The 20,362-nt window shown below is 36.2% G+C and overlaps 1 protein-coding gene across 5 annotated transcripts in view; it reads right to left on the reverse strand.

Annotated features, from left to right (window-relative positions):
- Positions 1 to 20,362, reverse strand: part of LYST (lysosomal trafficking regulator) — a 224,662-nt gene that overhangs the window by 172,647 nt on the left and 31,653 nt on the right. For all 5 annotated transcript variants that reach the window (XR_008998856.1, XM_036919307.2, XM_057505741.1 and 2 more), the window contains 3 exons: positions 7,205 to 7,295; positions 3,424 to 5,503; positions 968 to 1,997 (listed from right to left, as the gene is read on the reverse strand). Coding sequence is in view for 4 of the 5 variants with exons in the window: in XM_036919307.2 (XP_036775202.2) it covers positions 968 to 1,997; positions 3,424 to 5,503; positions 7,205 to 7,295 (3,201 nt within the window). In the remaining variant the exon portion in view is untranslated. The remainder of the gene's footprint in view (positions 1 to 967; positions 1,998 to 3,423; positions 5,504 to 7,204; positions 7,296 to 20,362) is intronic.

The following is a 20,362-nucleotide window of genomic DNA, read 5'->3' on the forward strand; positions in this document are numbered from 1 at the left end:
AGAAGCTGTCAGCTCAGTCTGGATGACTGCAGCGTGGTGAAAGATGACAGGAAATAAGGCTAAACAAGAAGTGAAACCAAGATGGTGAAGGGCTTTGTATGCTATACTAAGGAATGTGGATTTTTATGGTGAGCAGTGTGGAAGCACTAAGATTTTCCAGACAGGAGGCAGTAGGGACAGCCTGTTGGCTGGCAGAACAGTTAGGGGTGCATTAGCAAGAAGGAAAGGGATCCGCTATATTAGAAGGTTCCTTAGAAGCAGGGCCCGAAACTGAGGATTCCTTTTTTGTTGGGAAACACTCTCAGGAGAAATTTGTAAGGGCATGAGGGAAGCAGGATATGTCAGGGAGAAGAATCCAGGCAAAGATGTGGTTTCAGAATAAATAAATGTCCAGCCCCAGCAACTCGATGAGAAGCTCTGGAGCCCGAACTGCACCACAGAAATTTTCCCCAGCCCCCAGAGCCACATCCATCAGTCACTGGCTATGAGCACCCTTCCTAGGCATCCCTAGACAGGGCATCTCCCATCGGCCAGGGGCAATTCTCAGGAGATGGGTGCAGATATGGTCCCTAGTAATCAACACCCACAGCACATACTGGCTGGACGTGTCACCTTAGTAAAGGTGCCATTGAGCAGGGCACCAAATGGCATCATACCAAGATTTTAAGTCTGAACTCTGAAACACAATATCCATTATTCCCCATCTGACATTTAGTGCATATCTAATGGCTTTCAGGGACAGTAACCTGGTCACACATTTAGTTTGCATTCCAAACTAAACTATAAGCTTCCTGAGGCAAGAACTGTGTCATGTATTCCTCTCTGTCCTCCACAGTACCTGGTACTGTGCTAAGCATACAGGAAGCTTCTCAAAACAGAATCTTTAGAAAAACAAAACCATAATAGTACATTAGAACTTTAAAACGTATATACTACACAATAGCTGGACGAAGAAATAAGTTATTACCTGATGAGGGAACTCCAATTCCACCTTTTGCTGACTAGCTCTGGTGCTGTGAAGACAAATGGCCAGAAGGGCTTCCAGAAGTCGTATGCTCTGAAGTGAGGTTTCACTTCCCCGACTTGTAGATGCCTCTGCTTCCTCAGGAGCAGCTTCAGTAGCTGAAATTTGTTCCATGTTTATGGAAGAAATAGGCTGTGCCTCTAATTTACCGAAACTGTCAGTACTCTTGTTTAGACTACTCAGTTCTGATGGTATGGGGTCACTTTTTACAGTCAAAGATAATAAATCTTCCTTCCTAGTGATCGCAGATTGAGAAGTTCTGTTTACATCTTGGTTTTCATTTACATCTACATCCCCTTCCTTTTTTCCTTGCTCCTCTTCCTGACTTCTGAATAGTTTATGTATTATCATAAATATTAATTTATGGCACACTCGGAAACCACCAAGTCTATAAAACTGTTTCTGGAAAACTGGACTCAACATATAGAGCCAACGACACATTGACCAAATATCTGCTGCTTGGAGCATATGCTTGGGAGAAGGTAAGACGAGGCTCTCGGGAGAGAGACATGGCAGCATCTGGTGCCAAGCCTCACTTGCTGTGCTGTCATAGCCGGAAGTATCTTCTGAATCATTGGCTGACTCTCTATCAGATTCTGCTTCTTTACTTATGCATAAGAATGCCACACAGAGGAACAGATTTATCATGTTGATATGAACATCCTGATTAGCAGACTTCCGCTTCTTTGGGTAAGCTTCTTTGAGGCAGGCATAAAATTTGCTAAGACTCGGAGGAGAATCTGAGTAAGCTTGCTGGCTATGAAAAGAAGTACCTACATTTAGAGATGACAATTTCTTCTGTTCAATGTCCGTCCCTTCAACACTGGGAATCGAAGACTCTTTCTGTTGTTCCCCTAAGCTGATTATCAGAGTTTCAAATGCTTTTAGCGAATGACTTCGAACACCATCTAAGTAATTCAATTCAATTATTTGATTTACTCCATTACAATTTAAAAACAAATCTCTTATTACCCTGCGAGTGGAAAAAAAATAAGAGATTTTACATATAGAAACATCATTTATAAATAGATACATATATTACCTAAATATATCATTGCTGTTTGTGGTATATACCAAACACTACCTAATTTAATTAATCAATTATCTGACTGAAGTTCTTAGTCAGATATGACTAGGGTCTCAAGTTACTTTCTAATTACTTTTGCATCCTTCTTCAAACAAGGCATATATGACTCTGGCAGTATTTTTAAAAATGGATTACATGCATCTGAAGTTAAATGAAGCAATACAGGGAAGAGTATTTTCCTCTAAATGACAAATTGTATGTAAATTCTAAATGCCACAACACCAGCACACTTGAGATGGATACTTTGAAAGCAGGCAGGCATTTGTGTATCCATTTGTCCATCTGCCTGATGGTTCACTCAGGACTTTTTGTTTTAAATCAGCAACTTATAAAGGGAAAGGTCTATATCTGAAGATTTTCAACTCTATCTCAGGTGAGACTCATGGGTTTGGATTACTGGAATCCTAGTAATAACTAATATAAATCAGCTCAGCAACAAACAGGGTGTCCACAAATATGTCAAGGAGTTACAAACATTTCCAATCAAATTCAGCTCTATTTCAACAGTGTCAGAATATAAGGAATTTAATAAAATGATTATAAAGATAATGATGATAGGTAAATTCTATTTTTTATTACAAGTTTTTAAAGTGATGCATGCATTATTTGAAAGGCCAGACTACCTATAAGAAGCAAGTTTTTTAATAAAATTATTGTATAGGTACCAGACTCAATAACCACAAAACTTGGAAAATGTATTGGTAAAATTCTAAGTAATTGTAATTTTCTTCTTTTATCCTACGTGTATTTTCTAATTTTTGTATATATATTTCTTAGGGAATAAATGTAAAACATGGTATTTAAAAAATAATAATACCCTTCCTTCCACTGACTTAATAATTATCATTTTATATACGTGTACATTTTACATGGTTGTGAATAAATGGGTAATATTTTTAACTGATAAAATAGTTTATTGATACAATATTATAAGCATTTTCTCATGTCCCACCATGATCTTTATAAACATTATTTTTACTAATACTGTTATGATCAATACTGTTCCATTAAGTAAAATAATTACTTTAACTTTGCCCCTGCTATTGGTTATCTGTGTTGCATCCATTTTTTTCTCAGAAATATTCTTAAAACTTTCCTTTTCTCCACTGAAAAACTGAAATAGTGGCTGTTTTCTCCTCTATAACCATCCTAATAAAAATAAATAATTACATGAATAATGGTAAAAAAAATTTGACATATGATAGGAACTTTCTTGCTGTTAAACTAAAATTAAATCCTCTGAAGAAAGGATAAAGACATTCAAAAGCATACAATAAGAAAAAAATATCTACATACACATACACATACCAACCTTGATTTAAGCAGGGTAGGCAGACTTTTTAAATAAATCTGAAGCACTTCCTGAGGCAAACACTGGTTATGATGTCTACATACATGAGTTTGGGCTGAAGTAATGCTAAGGTGTTGACAATGATGTGCTAATTCAACTCCTCTTTGGAGCACAGGGTTAAATATGTAATTATACAATTTCCACTGAACAACTACATTGCCTTTCTGGATTAAAGTGCAAATATGATTTGCAATCTGTACACTACATAATCTGTCTCCTTCAAAAACAAAATTCTGATAGGCCTCTAAGGCATCCCATTTCCATAATAGGTCTTCAGTTCCGCTGCTGGGCAGGATCCCTTGGAATCTGACAGAGGGGCTGGAAGAACTTGAGGAAGGCCCAGCATCACATGAGCTTCCCTGCAGTGTTTCTTCTAATTTGGTTAGTTGATCAGAGTCGACGGTACAGATATTGCAAGCTGCCTTTTGAATTTTCTGTGATACCTCAGCTCCTCCTAACTGATCCAAAATAAGTTTGTTAAGGATAGTCAAAATATGCTGCTGAAAATTTTTCAATGCTGGCAACTGAAAAGCATGCAGCATAGGGATGATGACAGATTTGGGATCCATACAACAGCAAATCCCAACGCTATTAACACCAGACAGAATCTGGACACAGGTGCTGCTCAAGGAGGCCTGCTGTAGTAAACGTAAGCACTGATGCGCGCACACTGCGATACAACAGCACCGCTCAGGGTAATAAACATCTCCATCTGCAGTCTCTTCAAATGGGTTTTTGGAAACCTGGTTTCTAAAAGCTGAAACCAGGAGACCTGAGAGATCTCTGTGGTGATGCATAAAGTGAGAATATTCACATCGCCTGTGTCTTTTCCTTGTACACATTGAATGATGAAGTTGCTCTGATATCACTTTTTTGACAGTGCTCATGATTTTCATCACACTATTTATTAGGGCTTTCAAATGTTCTGCAGCCTCAGTAGGAACTCCATCTCTTAAAACCAGCCACTCCATTTGAAGAACTGCTGTTTCAAATAAATTAAATCCATGATGTTGAATGAATTCTTGAACCAAATCCATGGCTTGACTGAAAAAGAAGGGATTTGAAGTTGCACTTTGAAGACAACAGATCAGAATCTGTAGAACACCTTCCAGAAGCTCAGGTAAAAGAAGGGCTCTATGACGATGCTTTGAAAACACAAAACCTTCCTGAACCTCCTGTAGTGTTTTCTTTTGTCTTGGTGCAAAAGGGTCAGGCTGTTTTTCTAGGCAAATTCTAATTTTTAAAGCTGCTCTGAGCAATTCAGTTAAATTTTTTCTAAGACTTTCTGGCATCATCTCTGCTGTACTAATATCTACTGACATGAGATGCAACACTGTTCGGAAAAGCATCCGTTGAATCAAAGCCACTGGTTCTTCAGTCCAACCTGCAGAGACCATTTGACTCTTCAAACTGTTGCTTAGATTGCAGCAGTCCCCAAAGCCTGCTAGGAATTCAATCAGTGTGGGCACTACACTGGCTGCTAGAGCAGAATTATGATTTAAGGTAATGTCAAACTTACAAACTTTCTCTAATAAAGATAACAAAACATGACATAAGTCAAATGGAGAATTGTTCATGTGACTGATAATAGACAAGGCAGCTGGCTCACTTAAAATGTCAGTGTTTGACTCCTGTACTGGAATAATCTCTTTGGAATCTTCCAAAGCCATGGTATCAGGATGAGTCTGTTCTTCTTTGGTTGGTAAGTGCTCGAGTTTAGCTGTAAGGTGGTCTTTAGAAGACTGTGTTACAAAATGCTGTAGCAGACGGGGCTTTCTGTGTTTATTCATTGCTATACTTTTGTCATCTGAATTGCCTTCCGAATCTGAGGTGGAGAGCTGTGTCTTTCTTGCATCTCTTATAGAATAGCGATGGGTAATCTTGCACTGTCGTCTGCTTTTTCGAAAAATGTTTACTTTTCCGGAAACCTGACCAGATGGGGCACTTCCTTCTAAATATAATTTTTCCTGAGTAGATCTTTGTGAACTTGAGTTTTTTTCTTTGGTCAGGATTACATCAGCTGAGAATGGTAGATTAAAATCTAATGAAATTAAGGAAGAAAATTTAGGACACCTTTTAAACTCAATTTGTATAGGTAATTACTCTTATTTATCAACCACTTTAGGAGCTTATCCTTGGTTTATTTTTACGGGGCCTGATTTCCTTTAGCTATTTGCTATATCTCTAGGTCACATCCCCAACACTTACCCTTCTCAAGATTTGGATCAAAGGATAGAAATTGATTTTGAAAACAACAAAAGAGAACAGAATTAGGAAAGTAAATTTGTATATTTACTTTCTCTGATTTAAAACCATACATAGCATACTAATGTCAACACAAGAGACTTTTTAGATTGTCTGGTATTTAGCACTACCGTTCATACCCTTTTACAAATCTCCTCCAGTAGTGCCATTAATGAAGATACAAGGGTATAGTATATTCCCCAAAATAGTATTTAGTGTATAGCCTTGTTATAACTTAAGAACTTTAAGATTTTCCAAAATTATTTCAAAATTATACAATAGATAAGAAATGTTCTCTAAGACTGAGGTTAAAAGAGTTCTTCATTTAAAATATTTACTAAGTGTGTCACACACGGAGCCAGGCACAGGTACAGGCACCAGTGTCCTTGTCAGTGCCCAGAATCCAGAACCACCTGTGTGTGGTCAACACTCAGCCTATTTCTTAAAGAAATGAATAAACCTCCCTTACTAATTAAAGAGACAATGAAATTGGTCTTTCCCTTTGCAATAATACATAAAAGATTTATATGAAAATTACAGTTGCAATTTAGAATGAATAAATAAGAAGCTGTAAATAAAAGATCTGTGCTTTAATTAAGAGAGGGAGGAGGGAAACTAAAAGGAGTTTGAGAAATTCCACCTGTGCAGCAAGATGTGGGCAATGAGGACAATTTCCCACAAAGAAAACTCATCAGGTATCTTAGGTGATTAATAATTTGTGATTTCTCCAAATTCAGAAAAAAATAAGAGCAGAGTTAGTGAATCTACAAATAAACACAGTAACAATATTATAAGGCATTAGATAACTCCCTAAAAAGGTAGCTATGTATCAGAAATGTATCAAAATGCATACATGGCATTAAAATATAATATGGAAGGATTTTTTTTAATCTGACAGATTCTTAAACATCTCTAATTCACATATTCCTAAAATGGTCAAGGGGGAGTTAAATTGTTTCATATACCTAATATGATATACACAATTTTTTAAATTGGAAATTAAAACATATATTGAGCTGAAGTGTAATAATCTATCCAACCTTGACAAAAAATACTACTTCAAATTTATCCTTTGAAAATTACATTATAAAAACTAAACTAAATTGCAAAAGTCATTTAGAGAGTACTGTTGATAGAAAGCAGTCTTTAAAATAAGCAGAGGAACTTTAATTTCTTTCTTCAAACTTTTCATTATCCACTTCCCACATATTATGTTACATACCTAGATTTACTCATTTTGCTAAGTGTCCTTCTTCATATATTTTCTAGTCATCATTACATTTGAGTAATCCCCTAAGAAGCAACATGGTTTTTATATTATCAGAAGAAATAAAAATGTTTGCCTAAAGAAGTTTTCATATTAAGAATCATACCACTATATACTGTTCTGAAATCAAACTGCTACTCAATCATTAAGGAAGAGTAACCTTTCAATGGAACTGTTCTCCCAGGATAATTGTGATATAACAAGTGATATAATTAAGAAAAGAAGACATACCTGTTGCCTTTTCTTCTTGCACAGGTATCTTCCACACCAGTGGAAGGAGTGACAGAAGAAGGGTAAGAAGTTCTTCTCTACATGTCAATGCCTGTATCAGAAACAACAGAATCCTTCAGAGAACATGGGGTGCATTAATTCCTCATACCTTGTCTTATACTGAAACCAAAAGCCTTTTTCTTGAAAGGTTGCATTTGAGAGGCTAAGAATCAAATTAACCTATCTTAAATCCAATTAAAGCTGTGATACTTTTCAATTTATAAACCTTTCCTGTGACAGAAGAATGTAAGGGTATTTGATGGTATTTGGCACATTCTTGCTGATTTTTCCAAAAATAGCTGTTACTACCATCATGCACGTTGCAAGAATTCCTCACCTATGAAAAAACAAGTTTGCTAGGTGAAAATGAAAAGTTATGCCCTGTTAATTAGCCAACGAATAACACAAAGTTACTAGAAAAACAAAGTCTTCATGCAGTTAAATGTAAAACTCAGAGAACACAATTTTAAAAAGAGAAATTGACATATTAACAAATAATATGTATCAAGAGAAAGACTTATTAGTGAACGTAATCCAATAAATATTTATTGACTGCACACTACATCCACTGCACTTACTGTCTTATCCTTTCTGGAGGATATGGTCCAAGTCCTGGAGAAGGTCCCCTCACTTGGTACATAAGATACATACACACAAACAATTAAAGAACAATAGAAAGCATGTAGTATGAGTAAGTACCCAGGTGTGGTACAGATATTCAGTTTAGGAGTTCAGAAATGGGAGCAATCATTATCAGTTAGAAGTCTGGAAATGGGACTGGAGCCAGACAGCTAGGCCTGGGACCTTGGGACATGGGTGGTCAAGGAATTAATGACAAATCAAGCATAAATTGACCACACCAATCAGTGGATAGAGAGTCTGAGTAATACAATCAAATTTACTTGTTAGAAAGACTGCTGTGGCCACTGAATAGAAGACAGAATTGGTGGGGAAGAGAAGAGATCAGCCAGTGTTAGAGGCAGGGAAACAATAATCCAGATAAGAAGTAATGATGATCTGAAGTGCCCTGAAATGACTTCCAGTTAGTTATCTATAGGGCATAAGGGACAAAAATGAAGCTCTAAAAGAACTCAAAAGTTTCTGGTTTCGGCATAGGTGACTGATGATATACTCACTCAGACAGGAAATTTAGGTGTGGTTATTAGGTTGGGGTAAAGATGATAGGTTCACTTTTTAGACATATTAAGTTTGAGATGTCCATGGGATATCCAAACAGAGAGAGCTTTTTAGTAACAGTTGGATATATAGATCTGGAGTTTAAGAAAAAGATGTGAAGTAAATAAGAACACTTGGCAGTCACTGGGGTAGAAGTCAACAACATATGTGAGATTTCCTATCGAGAATCTGCAGAATGACCTGGGCAGACTAATGAGAATGGAGCTCTAGAGAAAACTTAAAGAATTAAGCATGGTAGTTGCTGAAGAGCCTGCAAGGACACTGAGAAGCAGCTCCGTGAAAGTAGAACAAGAAAACTGAAGGGAAGACAGCAGTTCAAGAAACAAGAGAGTTAACCAGGTGGAGAGCTGTTGTTCTTAACTTGTGAGATGATGTCAGATAAGCATTTAGCAAGTAAAGGGTCACTGGTCATCTTGACAAACGCAGTTTTAATGGAGTGATTTCATGCATAAGTCAAATTACAATAGGCTAAAGAGTTGAAAGGAATGAAAGAAAATCAGAGACAAAATATTCAGATTATTTCTTCTACTGCCCTGGTTATGAAAAGGCTCAAAATTCTTCAAAAGTAAAATCTAAACTCCTTTTCAGGCCAGAAGACCCTTCATGACATGATTCCTCTTGACTTGTGTAGTTTCAGCTCTCCCCATCCCACTTGTCCAGCTATTAAAGGTTTCCTGAACACCACTGGTTTTTGTACCCCCAACAGTCTGCTCTTACGACTCTCAGTCACCATCCTCCATCTGCCAATGCCAACCCATTCTTCAGGTCTTAGCTCCTTTGTGGGGAGACTTCTCTAATCCTCCTTTGGTAAAGTTGGGTTTCATGTGCCTGTTTTATTTCCAGTACAGATACCTAATTGCTGAACTATTCATGCCAATTTTCCTCTTTTACTCACTTTACAGATATTTACTGAGCCCCTACTATGTGCCAGGCACTTTGAATGCAGTGGTGGACAAGGACCAAAGCTGACACCCTGGTAGGAGGGACAGAAAATACTGGGTACAAATAAGAAAATTGCAGAGAGAATGCTGCGCTATGAAGAACATTAAGTAGGGAAAGGATTATAGAGGGATGAGAAGTGGGGCATTTAGTTAAGCAAGTCAGGATGGGACACTTGAGCAGATAATTCATGACAAGAAGGAATCCAGGCAAAGAGTTGGCAGAAAAGGGCTCCTAGGAAGTATGTAAAGGATTGGGAATGGGTTTGCCTTCTCATAGAATAGCAAGCAGGTCAGGGTGGCTGGAGCATAGCAAGGGAGAGTGCTAGGGGCTGAGGCTGGAGACATAGGTCTGTGAGGTCGACCATGTCAGATCTAAGGCAGTCTGTGGGCCATGAGAAGGAGTTTGCATTTGTTTCTAAATGTGATGGGAAGCTTTTTCAAACATACTTCAGAGTCCTCTCTCAATATGGACTCCAGGCCTCAGGCCCTAGACCTCAGCAATCACCCTCCTTTTCTGCAACCCCATGCCTAGAACACAGTTGGATGTTAATAAGCATTATTTGCATGAATGTCTTTAGATTCTGGGTGCAAAGTTAAAACTCTATTACAGGGCCCCATTTCCATGTGCTTTACTTAGAAATTATCAAGACTAAAGATATCTGGAGATACCTTTAAGATAAGTATTTCCATGTATAGCTTATTCTCAGTATGTACTTCGACATTTTTTAAAATGCCAGCAAAATGTACATGGTCTTAAAAAAAAATGTAGACCAACTTTGGGCATGTCATTCCTGTACAGTCATCTCAATCTGAGTCTTTATCTTTCACAGATGAACTAGTAACATTCTAATGGAGCTTGCAGAAACCTCAGGGGTGTGTGAAGAAGTGTTACAGACATGCTGTCCTTAAAATTTAGCCTTTGCTCCACAACAGTACACTGGCAAATCATCACTGCTATGTGAACCAAACGCCTGCCTCTGGACCCCTGCATGACACGTGGTCTGGAAGTTCTCTTACTCCTGTCCACTTAGTTAAGAGTCCCTCTCTACCTTCACAGCCCAGCCACACTCCTTCTGTGAAGCTTTCCTCCCACACCAACCCAAGGTTACTTGTTCTCCCCACTTAGGACTTTATGCCTGTTACTCCCATTTCACCAAGTGGGTTAGTTCTTGGAAACCATGGGCCTTTCCAAAGAATGAGATTGAAGCAAGCACAGGTTTTTATTTTTTGCTACCTATGCTGGAATTACTGTCTTGAGGAGGACACTTCTGGGGGAATCATTCTTCACTTCACACTCAGTTGCAATAATTTCTAACACAACTCATTACTGGGGCAGCTCTAATCCTCTAGGACCTATTACATTTTTAGGTACTGAATATTCTCAGATTTATCTATATTTTCAAGTCTCAAAGAAACTACACAGAACTACAAGAAACTGTAAGCAATTACATTTGTAAGTCTACCCTTTTGCAAGTCCTAAAATCTTTTTCTCTCATTTGTGGGCATGCTGGCAAACTAGAACTTGTAGCCCTCTGTTTCAAATCAAGCTTTAGTACTGCCCTCAGGTCATAAGTATATACAGTGGTCACAGTACTCAAGAGAACTGGGGTGTTACCTCATGCCATTCAAGTGAAAATCTCCCAATATGCCATATTAGACAACATATGCCATAAACAGGCCCATTCACTGGCTATTCCTCAACTGTCCAATCTAGAGAAATACACCACTCCACGTTTAATACTTTTATTTTTATATTTCCCTTTCTACTGGAAAAACATGTCATGCCTTTTTAAATTCCCTATAACTATAATAAACAGTACAATCACTCCCATTTAGGTGATAATTTTTCAGTTCAATTCAAGAACATATTTTAAGTACCTACCAGGTACAAAGTACCATCCTTTCACAACTCTACTGTTCCAACTGATTTTAAGATGAATTGCCTATCCTAGGAATGCATAAATAGTGGCAAGTGAGTCAGGGGGCTAAGATCTCAAACGAGACTAGTATCTAGGAAGCTGCAAAGGCAAGTGGGCACCAGCTCACTGGGGCTCAAAGACCTCAGGATGGCACACTATTGGACGATAGCCAGAATTTGACGGAAGACTACAGAAGTTATTTTAGTGGACATTAATAGTATTACTTTAAATCACCATTTTGACATGCTAATTAGTGTTCCAGACATAAGCAGAAATGAGACATTTAAGTCTTTATTTCTATCAGAATTTTATAACTATTTCTAACATGTGTATCTATCCACATATATATGAACATTTTTTCATTACTGTAAATAAAATCTTTTTTATTTTCTAGCTGTATAGCTATCACTAAAGGAAACAAAATAAGTTTGTCTTACATTCTATAATTTTGCTGAACAGTTTTCTGGATGATCTTTTGTATTTTTCTGTACACATCACTTAAAAATGGCATTTTTATTTCTCCACCTTTCTCACATTTAGCCATCATTACTTTCATATTCCACTTTACTGCTGCATGTTTTTAAAACCTGATATTAAACAGAAAAAGTAATAATTACCCTTATATTGATTCTATTACAGAACTTACTACTAAAAATTAGTTTTTTCTATTCTTTGTAGATGAAACAATGATATTCTTAATTTTTTAGAGTTTTTGTCAAGAACAGATGAATTTTGTCAAATGTGTTTGATTTCTCAGTATAGCTAAATGTATTGTTTTTCCCACTGATGTCAAACATTCTAATAGTTTTTCATGAATTAGACCAGGGTTTGCAAACTTTTTTTCTAAAAGGCCAGATAGTAAACATTTCAGGTTTTGTGAGTCCCATATGGTCTCTGCTGCACATTCTTCTGTTTATTTTAACAACCCTTTAAAAATACAAAACTATTCTTAGCTTGTGGACTATCTAAAACAGGTCATCGCCAGCAGCATTTGGCCTGCAGGCCCCAGTTCACCTAACTAGCCCGTTGCCTCTCCTCCTTCCCTCTCAGTAAAGAATGGTTATTAAATAGCTGTAATACTCTTTGTTAAGACTCCAGAAAGACTCAAGGTGGTACCTAGTAAACCCTGTGAACTAGACAAAAATACTACTAAGTCTCTTGAGGGCATTTTTCCACACTAGCCTTCCATGCCCAAGTAGATAGGTCTGTCCTAAAAACAGTTATGGGTGTGGCCTTCAGGGCATGGAGTGAACTCCATTAAGATTCAGAGGAAACCCACATTTTAAAAGCAGGTTATATTATTAAAAAATACTAACAGCTTGGACTAAAGGGACAGAGACAGTTAAAATGAAAAAAGATGTCTGAGTCCTTACTTTTCTAAGGGCAGGAAGCAGGGTAAGAAAGCTGCAAATTATACACTAACTATTATGGAAAAGAGAAGACACCTCAGAGGGTGGAACCAAGAGTCCTGGAAAACCATGCATTAAGGAAGTACTCCCATAGAAGAAAAACATATTCCCTGTCTCCAGAATAGAGGGCACAACACATGCCTGACAGATGTCAGTGGATCAGTGACTGCTGCATGCCTCCTGTCATTCTCTTTTTTGAATACGAGTATCTATCGTGGTTAACTTGTCCCTACTGCATCGCTGCATACAGTGTGTGTGTGTGCTGGGTAACATGTCTCTCAACAAAGAAGAGCTGCAACCAAAGTACTGCACCTGGAAGGACTGATGCATATCATGAGATTAAGGACTTCAAGCCTGATGCCCTGATGGGATAATACCTTGAGTGTCTTGGGAGGGAGGAAGTGTGGCAGGCATGCTAATAATTGTGGCCAGAGAGGAAACTACGGTAGATAAAGGTATATACAAATTATTTCCTCCCATGCAGTGATGGAGTCTATGTTCCCACCCCTTAAATCTGTGCTGGCCTTGTGACTTGCCTAGACCAATAGAATGTGGCAGAAATGACTTTATATCACTTCTTGCAGCTTCTTCTCTCACCATCTTGGAATGCTTCTACCACCATGTAAGAAGCCGAGTCCAGCCTACTGAAAGATGAGAGGCCATCTGGATGAGAACCGAGGCAGCCTGGCCAACAGCTCCATCCATGAGCCCTCAGTCTTCTGCCAACTGACTGCACATTCAGAAGTAGGCCCAGTGACACCACAAGCAGAGGCAGCTATCCCAGCTGTGCCTACCTGAACTGCCAACTCACCGAATCTTGAGCAAATAAATCACTGTTGTTTTATGCCACTAAGGTTTTGGAGTGTGGTTTGTTACATAAAAATCAGCTGATATTCCCACTGCTTCTATCTATTAGCCTGGGTGCAGAGGGAGATAACTCAGAGGGTTAACTTACTATCAAGTGGCTAAGATTTCCACTGCAATTATACTCTTACTACTTCAAGTAGGAATGCCAGCATCCCCCACATTCCCTCATTCCTGCCAGACTAATCATGCACAGACATATCTTGGCATATGTGTAGATAGAGTCTGTAGGATTAGATATAGTAAATTAAAGCTTACTTATTATTATTACTATTATTACTCTTACTAAATCTAAAAGTTCACATTATTTTCCTACTGGAACAATTCTTGCTACTAATATTACCAATGACTTCCTTGTCAAATCTGAAGAATAATTTTCATTGCCTATTCTCCTGCCTAAAAAACTTCTCCAGTGTCTTCAAAATAAAATTAAGACTCCCTAATATGGTACACAAGGCTTTCCATCACATGGGCTCTGCTTTCCAGTCTCCTCACTATCCAACCACCCACATGCAGACTTTAACTCCAGTAAACTACTCCTACTTCATCAAATGCTTTGTTCTTTCTCCAGATCCCAGGGTCTTTGTCTTTGCAGTTTCCTTGGTCTAATGCTTCCTGCCTTTACATTGCTAATCCCCATTTAGAGATGTCAATTTCTCGAGGAAATATTTCCTGATGACCCTCTCATATGCACTTTCTGTATACTTTTACACGGTTTTGTCACTGTTTTTTTTTTTTTTTATTCTGTCCATCTCTTCAAAAGCTAAGATCCTGGTAAACACAGTCTCTGTTCTTTTATTTCTGGTACTAGCTGGGGCACTGGCATGTAGTAGGTACTTAAATGGTCTGCTGAATAAACCAGGGACTGAACTGTGTAGCCACACTTGTAAAGGTCTGATTATTTTTCTATCATACTTATTTTACATATTACTATGATAGCCCGTTTATGCAGTGCTATATGTTAAAGTGATTAATACTATAAAATGTAGAAAGAATAAAGTACTCTGTTACACAGAAAACAGCTGAGATTAAAGAAACATATTATATTTTTAAAATTCTATTTTGTTCATAAATGTATATAACTCCAGTAAAACTTTATATTTTACCCAGCAAAATAAGTAACCTTATAAAACACAGAGTGTGGACAAATATGGAAATTATACATATTGAATTTTTAAAACATATTGAATTTTTAAAACATATTTATAACACATGGTTGTGATACTAGTTCAATTTTGCTATATTGTGTTGGTAACAAATCATTATAATTTTCTACTCATTACATCATAATTAAGCTATATGTATTCATAATCAGGATATAGAAGAAATGTGAAACCTTACTATCGAATATTATACAGAAACAAAAATTTTTATGTTGGAAGAGATCTTTTAAGTCATTCAAGTAGATGTATTTATGTTACTGATGAGGATACTGAGATCTGGAGCAATTAAGTCGTTAACTAAAGCAACCCATCTAGTTCATACTGGTGTCAAGATCAAAATCAAGGATAATTGTTACTTTTCAGGCTGGGCAAAGTATCAGAAACTGAGAGATCAGTGTATAAGCTTCAACTGCCAACTTTAACCATTAAAAAGAATACATTTTTGCTAATTTAGCAGATGGTTTTTCCCTAAGAATAAATATATTAGCATGTCTGTGTATAAGAAATCATGACTGAATGGGGCTTATAGGAATGCAAAGTTGGTTCAACATTTAGAAATCATCAGTGTAATTCACCCACATTAACAGAATAAAAAGAAAGAATAATATAATATTTCAGTAGATTCAGAGGAGGCATGTGACAAAATCCTACCTCCCTTCAGGATAAAAATTCTCAAAAAAATGAGAATAGAAGACAACATCCTCATTCTGATAAAAGGAACCTAAGAAAAACCTAGAGGTGACATCACATTTAAAGGTGAAATACTGAATGCTTTCCCCCAAAGGTCAGACACCAGGCAAGATGGCCACTCTCATTACTTCTATCCACCTTTGTACTTGAAGCCAGCACAAAAAGGCAAGAAAATTAAATAAAAAGGTAAGACATTGGAAAATAAGTGAAATTATCATTACTCACTGATGACATGATTGTGTACATAGAAAATCCTAAGGAATCTACAGAAATTTTTCAAAATAAATATAAATGAATTTATCAAAGGCACAGGACAACAGGTCAACATACAAAAATGAATTGTATTTCTGAGCAAGAAACAACAGAAAATAGAAATTTTAAATTCTGTTTACAATAGCATCAAAAACAGTTATTTAGAATAAATTTAACCAAAAGATATGCAAGACTTCTACACTGAAAACCACAAAACATTTCAGGGAAATGAGAGAAGACACAAACAGAGATTTATACCATGCTCATGGACTGAGAAACCATTTTATTGTCAATTCTCTCCAAGTTGATTACTGGATTCAGTGCCATCACAACTGAAATCCTTGCCATTTTTGTAGAAATAAACTGATTCTAAAATTTATATAGAAATGCAAAGCAACTTGAATAATAGTCAAACATTGTTGAAAATGAAGAACACATTGGAGAACTAACACCACCTAATTTCCAGACTTACTATAAAAGCCACAGTAATCAAAAGACTATGGTATTAGTGAAAGAACAGATGACAGATAAGTGGATCAGAACAGAGAATCTAGAAATAAACCCATAAGTATATATGGTTAACTGATTTTCAAGAAAGGCACCCAGGTTATTCAGTGAGGGAAAGAGCAGACGTTTAAGAAAAAACATTGCTGGAACAACTAGGTAACTAACTAACTATACAGGGAGGAGGGCAGAAAGAAACCTTAACTCCTACCTCACACCATATACAAATAACTCAAAATGGATCCCAGACCTAAAAGTAAAAATAGTAACTAAAAAACTCCTAGAAAAAACCCAAGAGAAAATCTTTGCAACTTTGGGGTTGCAAGACAAAGATCTCTTAGGATACAAAAAGCACTATTCACAAAAGAAAAAAATATGCTCTTCTACAGACATTGTTAAGAAATAAAAAGGTCAGCCACAAAGAAAATATTCACAATCCACAGACTTTTATCCAGAATACATAAGGAACTACTACAATTGGATAATAAACAAAAAATTGAACTTTAAAAATGGGAACAAAACTTGAACATGCACAGAAGATATATAAATGGCCAATAAGCACATTTTTAAAAAGTGCTCAACATCATTAGTTGTCAGAAATGCAAATTAAAATCACAATGAACTACTACTTCATATTCACTTATAATAGCTAATACTAAAAAGACTGGCAATGTCAAATATTAGAATTTAGAAGAACTAAAATTCTCATATATTGTTGATGAGAATTAAAAGTGGTACGCCCAACCACTTTAAAAACCAGTTTGGCAGTTTCTTATAAACACCTACCCTATGACCTAGAATTTGTATACCTAGATATTTACCCAGGAGAAATGAAAATACATTCACACAAAGACTTCTATAAAAATGTTCACAGCAGCTTTATTCATAATAGCCAGATGAAAACAAACCCAAATGGTTAAACAACAGGTGAATGGATAAACAAACAGTGGTATATCAGTACAACAAAATATTAACCAGAAACAAAAAGGAGTGAACTACCAATTCACACAATGCCAATGAATCTCTGAGACACAATAGTACGTATGGCATGATTCCATTTAAGTGAAGTTCTGGAACAAGCAATACTACAGGTAGATGTTAGAAATCAGAATAATGGTTATCTTGCGGTGGGGGAAGGGGAGGGGCTAACTGAAAAGGGATATGATAGAACTTTCTAGGGGGCTGAATATGTTCTAAACATTGATCTAGGTGATGGTTACAAAAGTATGTATTTGTCAAAACTCATCCAACTATACACTTAACATTTGTGCACTTACTATATCTAAATCATATATCAATATGGGTCTGTTTAATTCTTTAAGTATCTATTAATAAATATTGATTAATAAAGTCCTTCCACAAAAGGTCTGCAGTGAAGGGCAAGGACTTTCACATTAGTGCTACTCATGAGAAGCACAGATATAAAAGTGAAAATTCCTTCTGAAACATACATTTTTGAATCTAGTGTTTTGGATACCATCTTAAATAATGAAACTTGTGCAATTAAATTCCCCTTAAAGATCCAAATGATCATTTTCTATTTCCTAGATTAAACATTTAAATGTTTATAATCCCTATTATTCAAAGGCTATTTATTTTCATTCTATTTCTACTGTTCCTACTATCATTGCTACAGATATTCTAAAAAAGTGAGTAACTACAGAAAAAGGAGCTTAAATCTTACCACAGAAAAAAATATTGTTATAATTATGACTGGAATGATTTCAGTCACTTACTAATACATTAAAAGATATTTCATGACTTAAAAGAGAAATCATAAAATCTATAGAGACAGAAAGTAGATTAGAGTTTACTAAGGGCCATGGAGGATGGGAGGGATAGGGGAGTAACAGCTAAAAGGTGCAAGGTTTCTATTTGAGGTGATACAAATGTTCTAAAATTGACTGTGGTGTAGCTTAAAACCTATACATGCTGAAGTTACTCTACAAGAAGATATGTCAAAGAAATAATCAATCTTCCCATGTTCTCTGCCGCCTGCTACTTCTATAGCTTTTCTTCTTCCTTCCTAATTACAACCCTTAAATAGAATTCGTGCCTCATATCAAATTTACCGAGTATCATAATTCTTCTAAGTGGTAAAGATACCTCAAGACAAATGCTGGGCATAGAAGCCACAGGGCATAAATATGCAAAGAGGTAAATAGCTAACCTTTTCAAACAATAAGGCTTCTCTCTCACTTACCGACTTTACATTTCCCTGTATGGCCCCGGAAGATGACTGGTTAGCCAGAGACGGGTAAGATTCCTCAAGGGAGGAACAACCTAAGACAGGCACAGTCGCAGGGCGGTCATCAGGTGAGAAATTGGGGATCAACAGAGGTGAGGCTTAGAACCTCACCCCCCCGTTCTGAGAGAAACCTTCTGCATACGTTGATGTTTTATTGCCCTTGTCTAGCTTGGATTAACACATAGTCTACAGGCACACACCTGATCATCTACATTTGCTCTCTTACAACACTAAACTATGTTTTCTACCTTTATCTTGTATCTACCTACCACTTCAGCATTTTATTAAAAATAATAATAATAAAGAGAGAAATGTGGTATCCACATATAAATCAAGTATAAAAACCAAATGAGTATTCATATTTGAACTGACTGTTTAGAGTTCATAATGCATGAGCAAAACCGAAAGTTTCTGTGATGACTGCCCTTGTACTGTTCACTATGTAACTTATTCATTATGTAAGAATTTGTTCTCCATGTAAGAACTTGTTTGTTATGCCTCAGAAGATTGGAGACTGACGAAAATTAGGCTTGGGGTGGATTAATGATTGTGCATTGAGCATTGACTCCCCTATACAGAATTTTATTGTCGTTAACAACCATTTGATCAATAAATATGAGAGATGCCCTCACGAAAAAAAAAAAAAAAAAAAAAAAAAGGACAGACTTCCAATGGTAAAATAAATAAGTAACCGGGATGTAATGTATAGCATAAGGAATATAGTCAAGATATTGTAACAGCTTGGTAGGGTGATAGCTGGAACCTAGAATTATGTATATAAATGTTTTATCACTGTGTTGTACACTTGAAACTAATGTAATGTAATACTGTGCGTCAACTACCCTTCAATAAAAAATAATTATCTAAAAAAAATAAAAAATAAAAATAAAAAAATAAAATTGACTGTGGTGATGGCTGCACATATCTGTGGCTACACTAAAAACCACTGACTTACACACAGACACATATGAAATGGATGAATTCTATGACATGTGAATTATACTTCAATACAGCTGTCATAAAAGTAAAGCAATGGAGATTTTGATTGGGATTGTGTTGGAATCTATAGATCAATTTGGAGAAAACAGCTCTCTTAACAATACTGATTTTTCCAATACATGAAAATTATGCAGTTTTGCATTTATCTGGGTCTTCTTCAGTTTCTCTCAACAGTGCCTTACAGAATTCTATACAGAAGTTGGCACATATTTTATTAGATTTATTCCAAGTTACTTGGCATTTTTAATGCCATTTATATAGTATCTTAAAAAAAGAGAAAGCAATGAATTGTTTTAATGTGGGCTAAAAAGATGAACAGAGCATGATATGCATATTAAATCATTAAAATTTTGAAATAAAAAAATCACTACACATGGTGTAACAAAGAACTTTTCTGATTTTAAAATTTATTTATAGAAAGGCTACACAAATATATAAAAATTAAATTACATTTTAGTCACACATTTAATATCTCACATTCATGAAAAATAAAAATATATAAACCTGCAAATATTCTGGAAAATTCCATGACAGGCAGACACCACAGTGAACAATTACTTCCTGATTTATATCTGTTAGGTTCTTTAGCTTACAGTAATTTTAGTTTCTTATTTAGTCAATGTATGTATTTATTAGGAAAATGCTTCCATAGCAAAGTAATTTTATTTAACAATGGCTAAGTTTAAGTTTACATCTAAGGCATAACATTTAAAGTGTTTAAAAATGTCCAGTGCTGCAGAGAAATTATCTTTTTAATTTATGTTAATTAAAATATTAGTATCTACCTATATTAATTGGTCCTCTGAAAGCAGATGGTGGAGTTTTTCTTTCATAAAATAAAATTTGCTTTTTAGTATAATGAAATAAGGATATAAGTCACATCTGGGCTTCAAGTTAACCTTGTCTGAGTTTCTTAATGTTTCTGCCCTTCAG

The sequence above is a fragment of the Manis pentadactyla genome, chromosome 8 (genome assembly GCF_030020395.1).
Source record: "Manis pentadactyla isolate mManPen7 chromosome 8, mManPen7.hap1, whole genome shotgun sequence".
Classification (NCBI taxonomy): Eukaryota; Metazoa; Chordata; class Mammalia; order Pholidota; family Manidae; genus Manis; species Manis pentadactyla.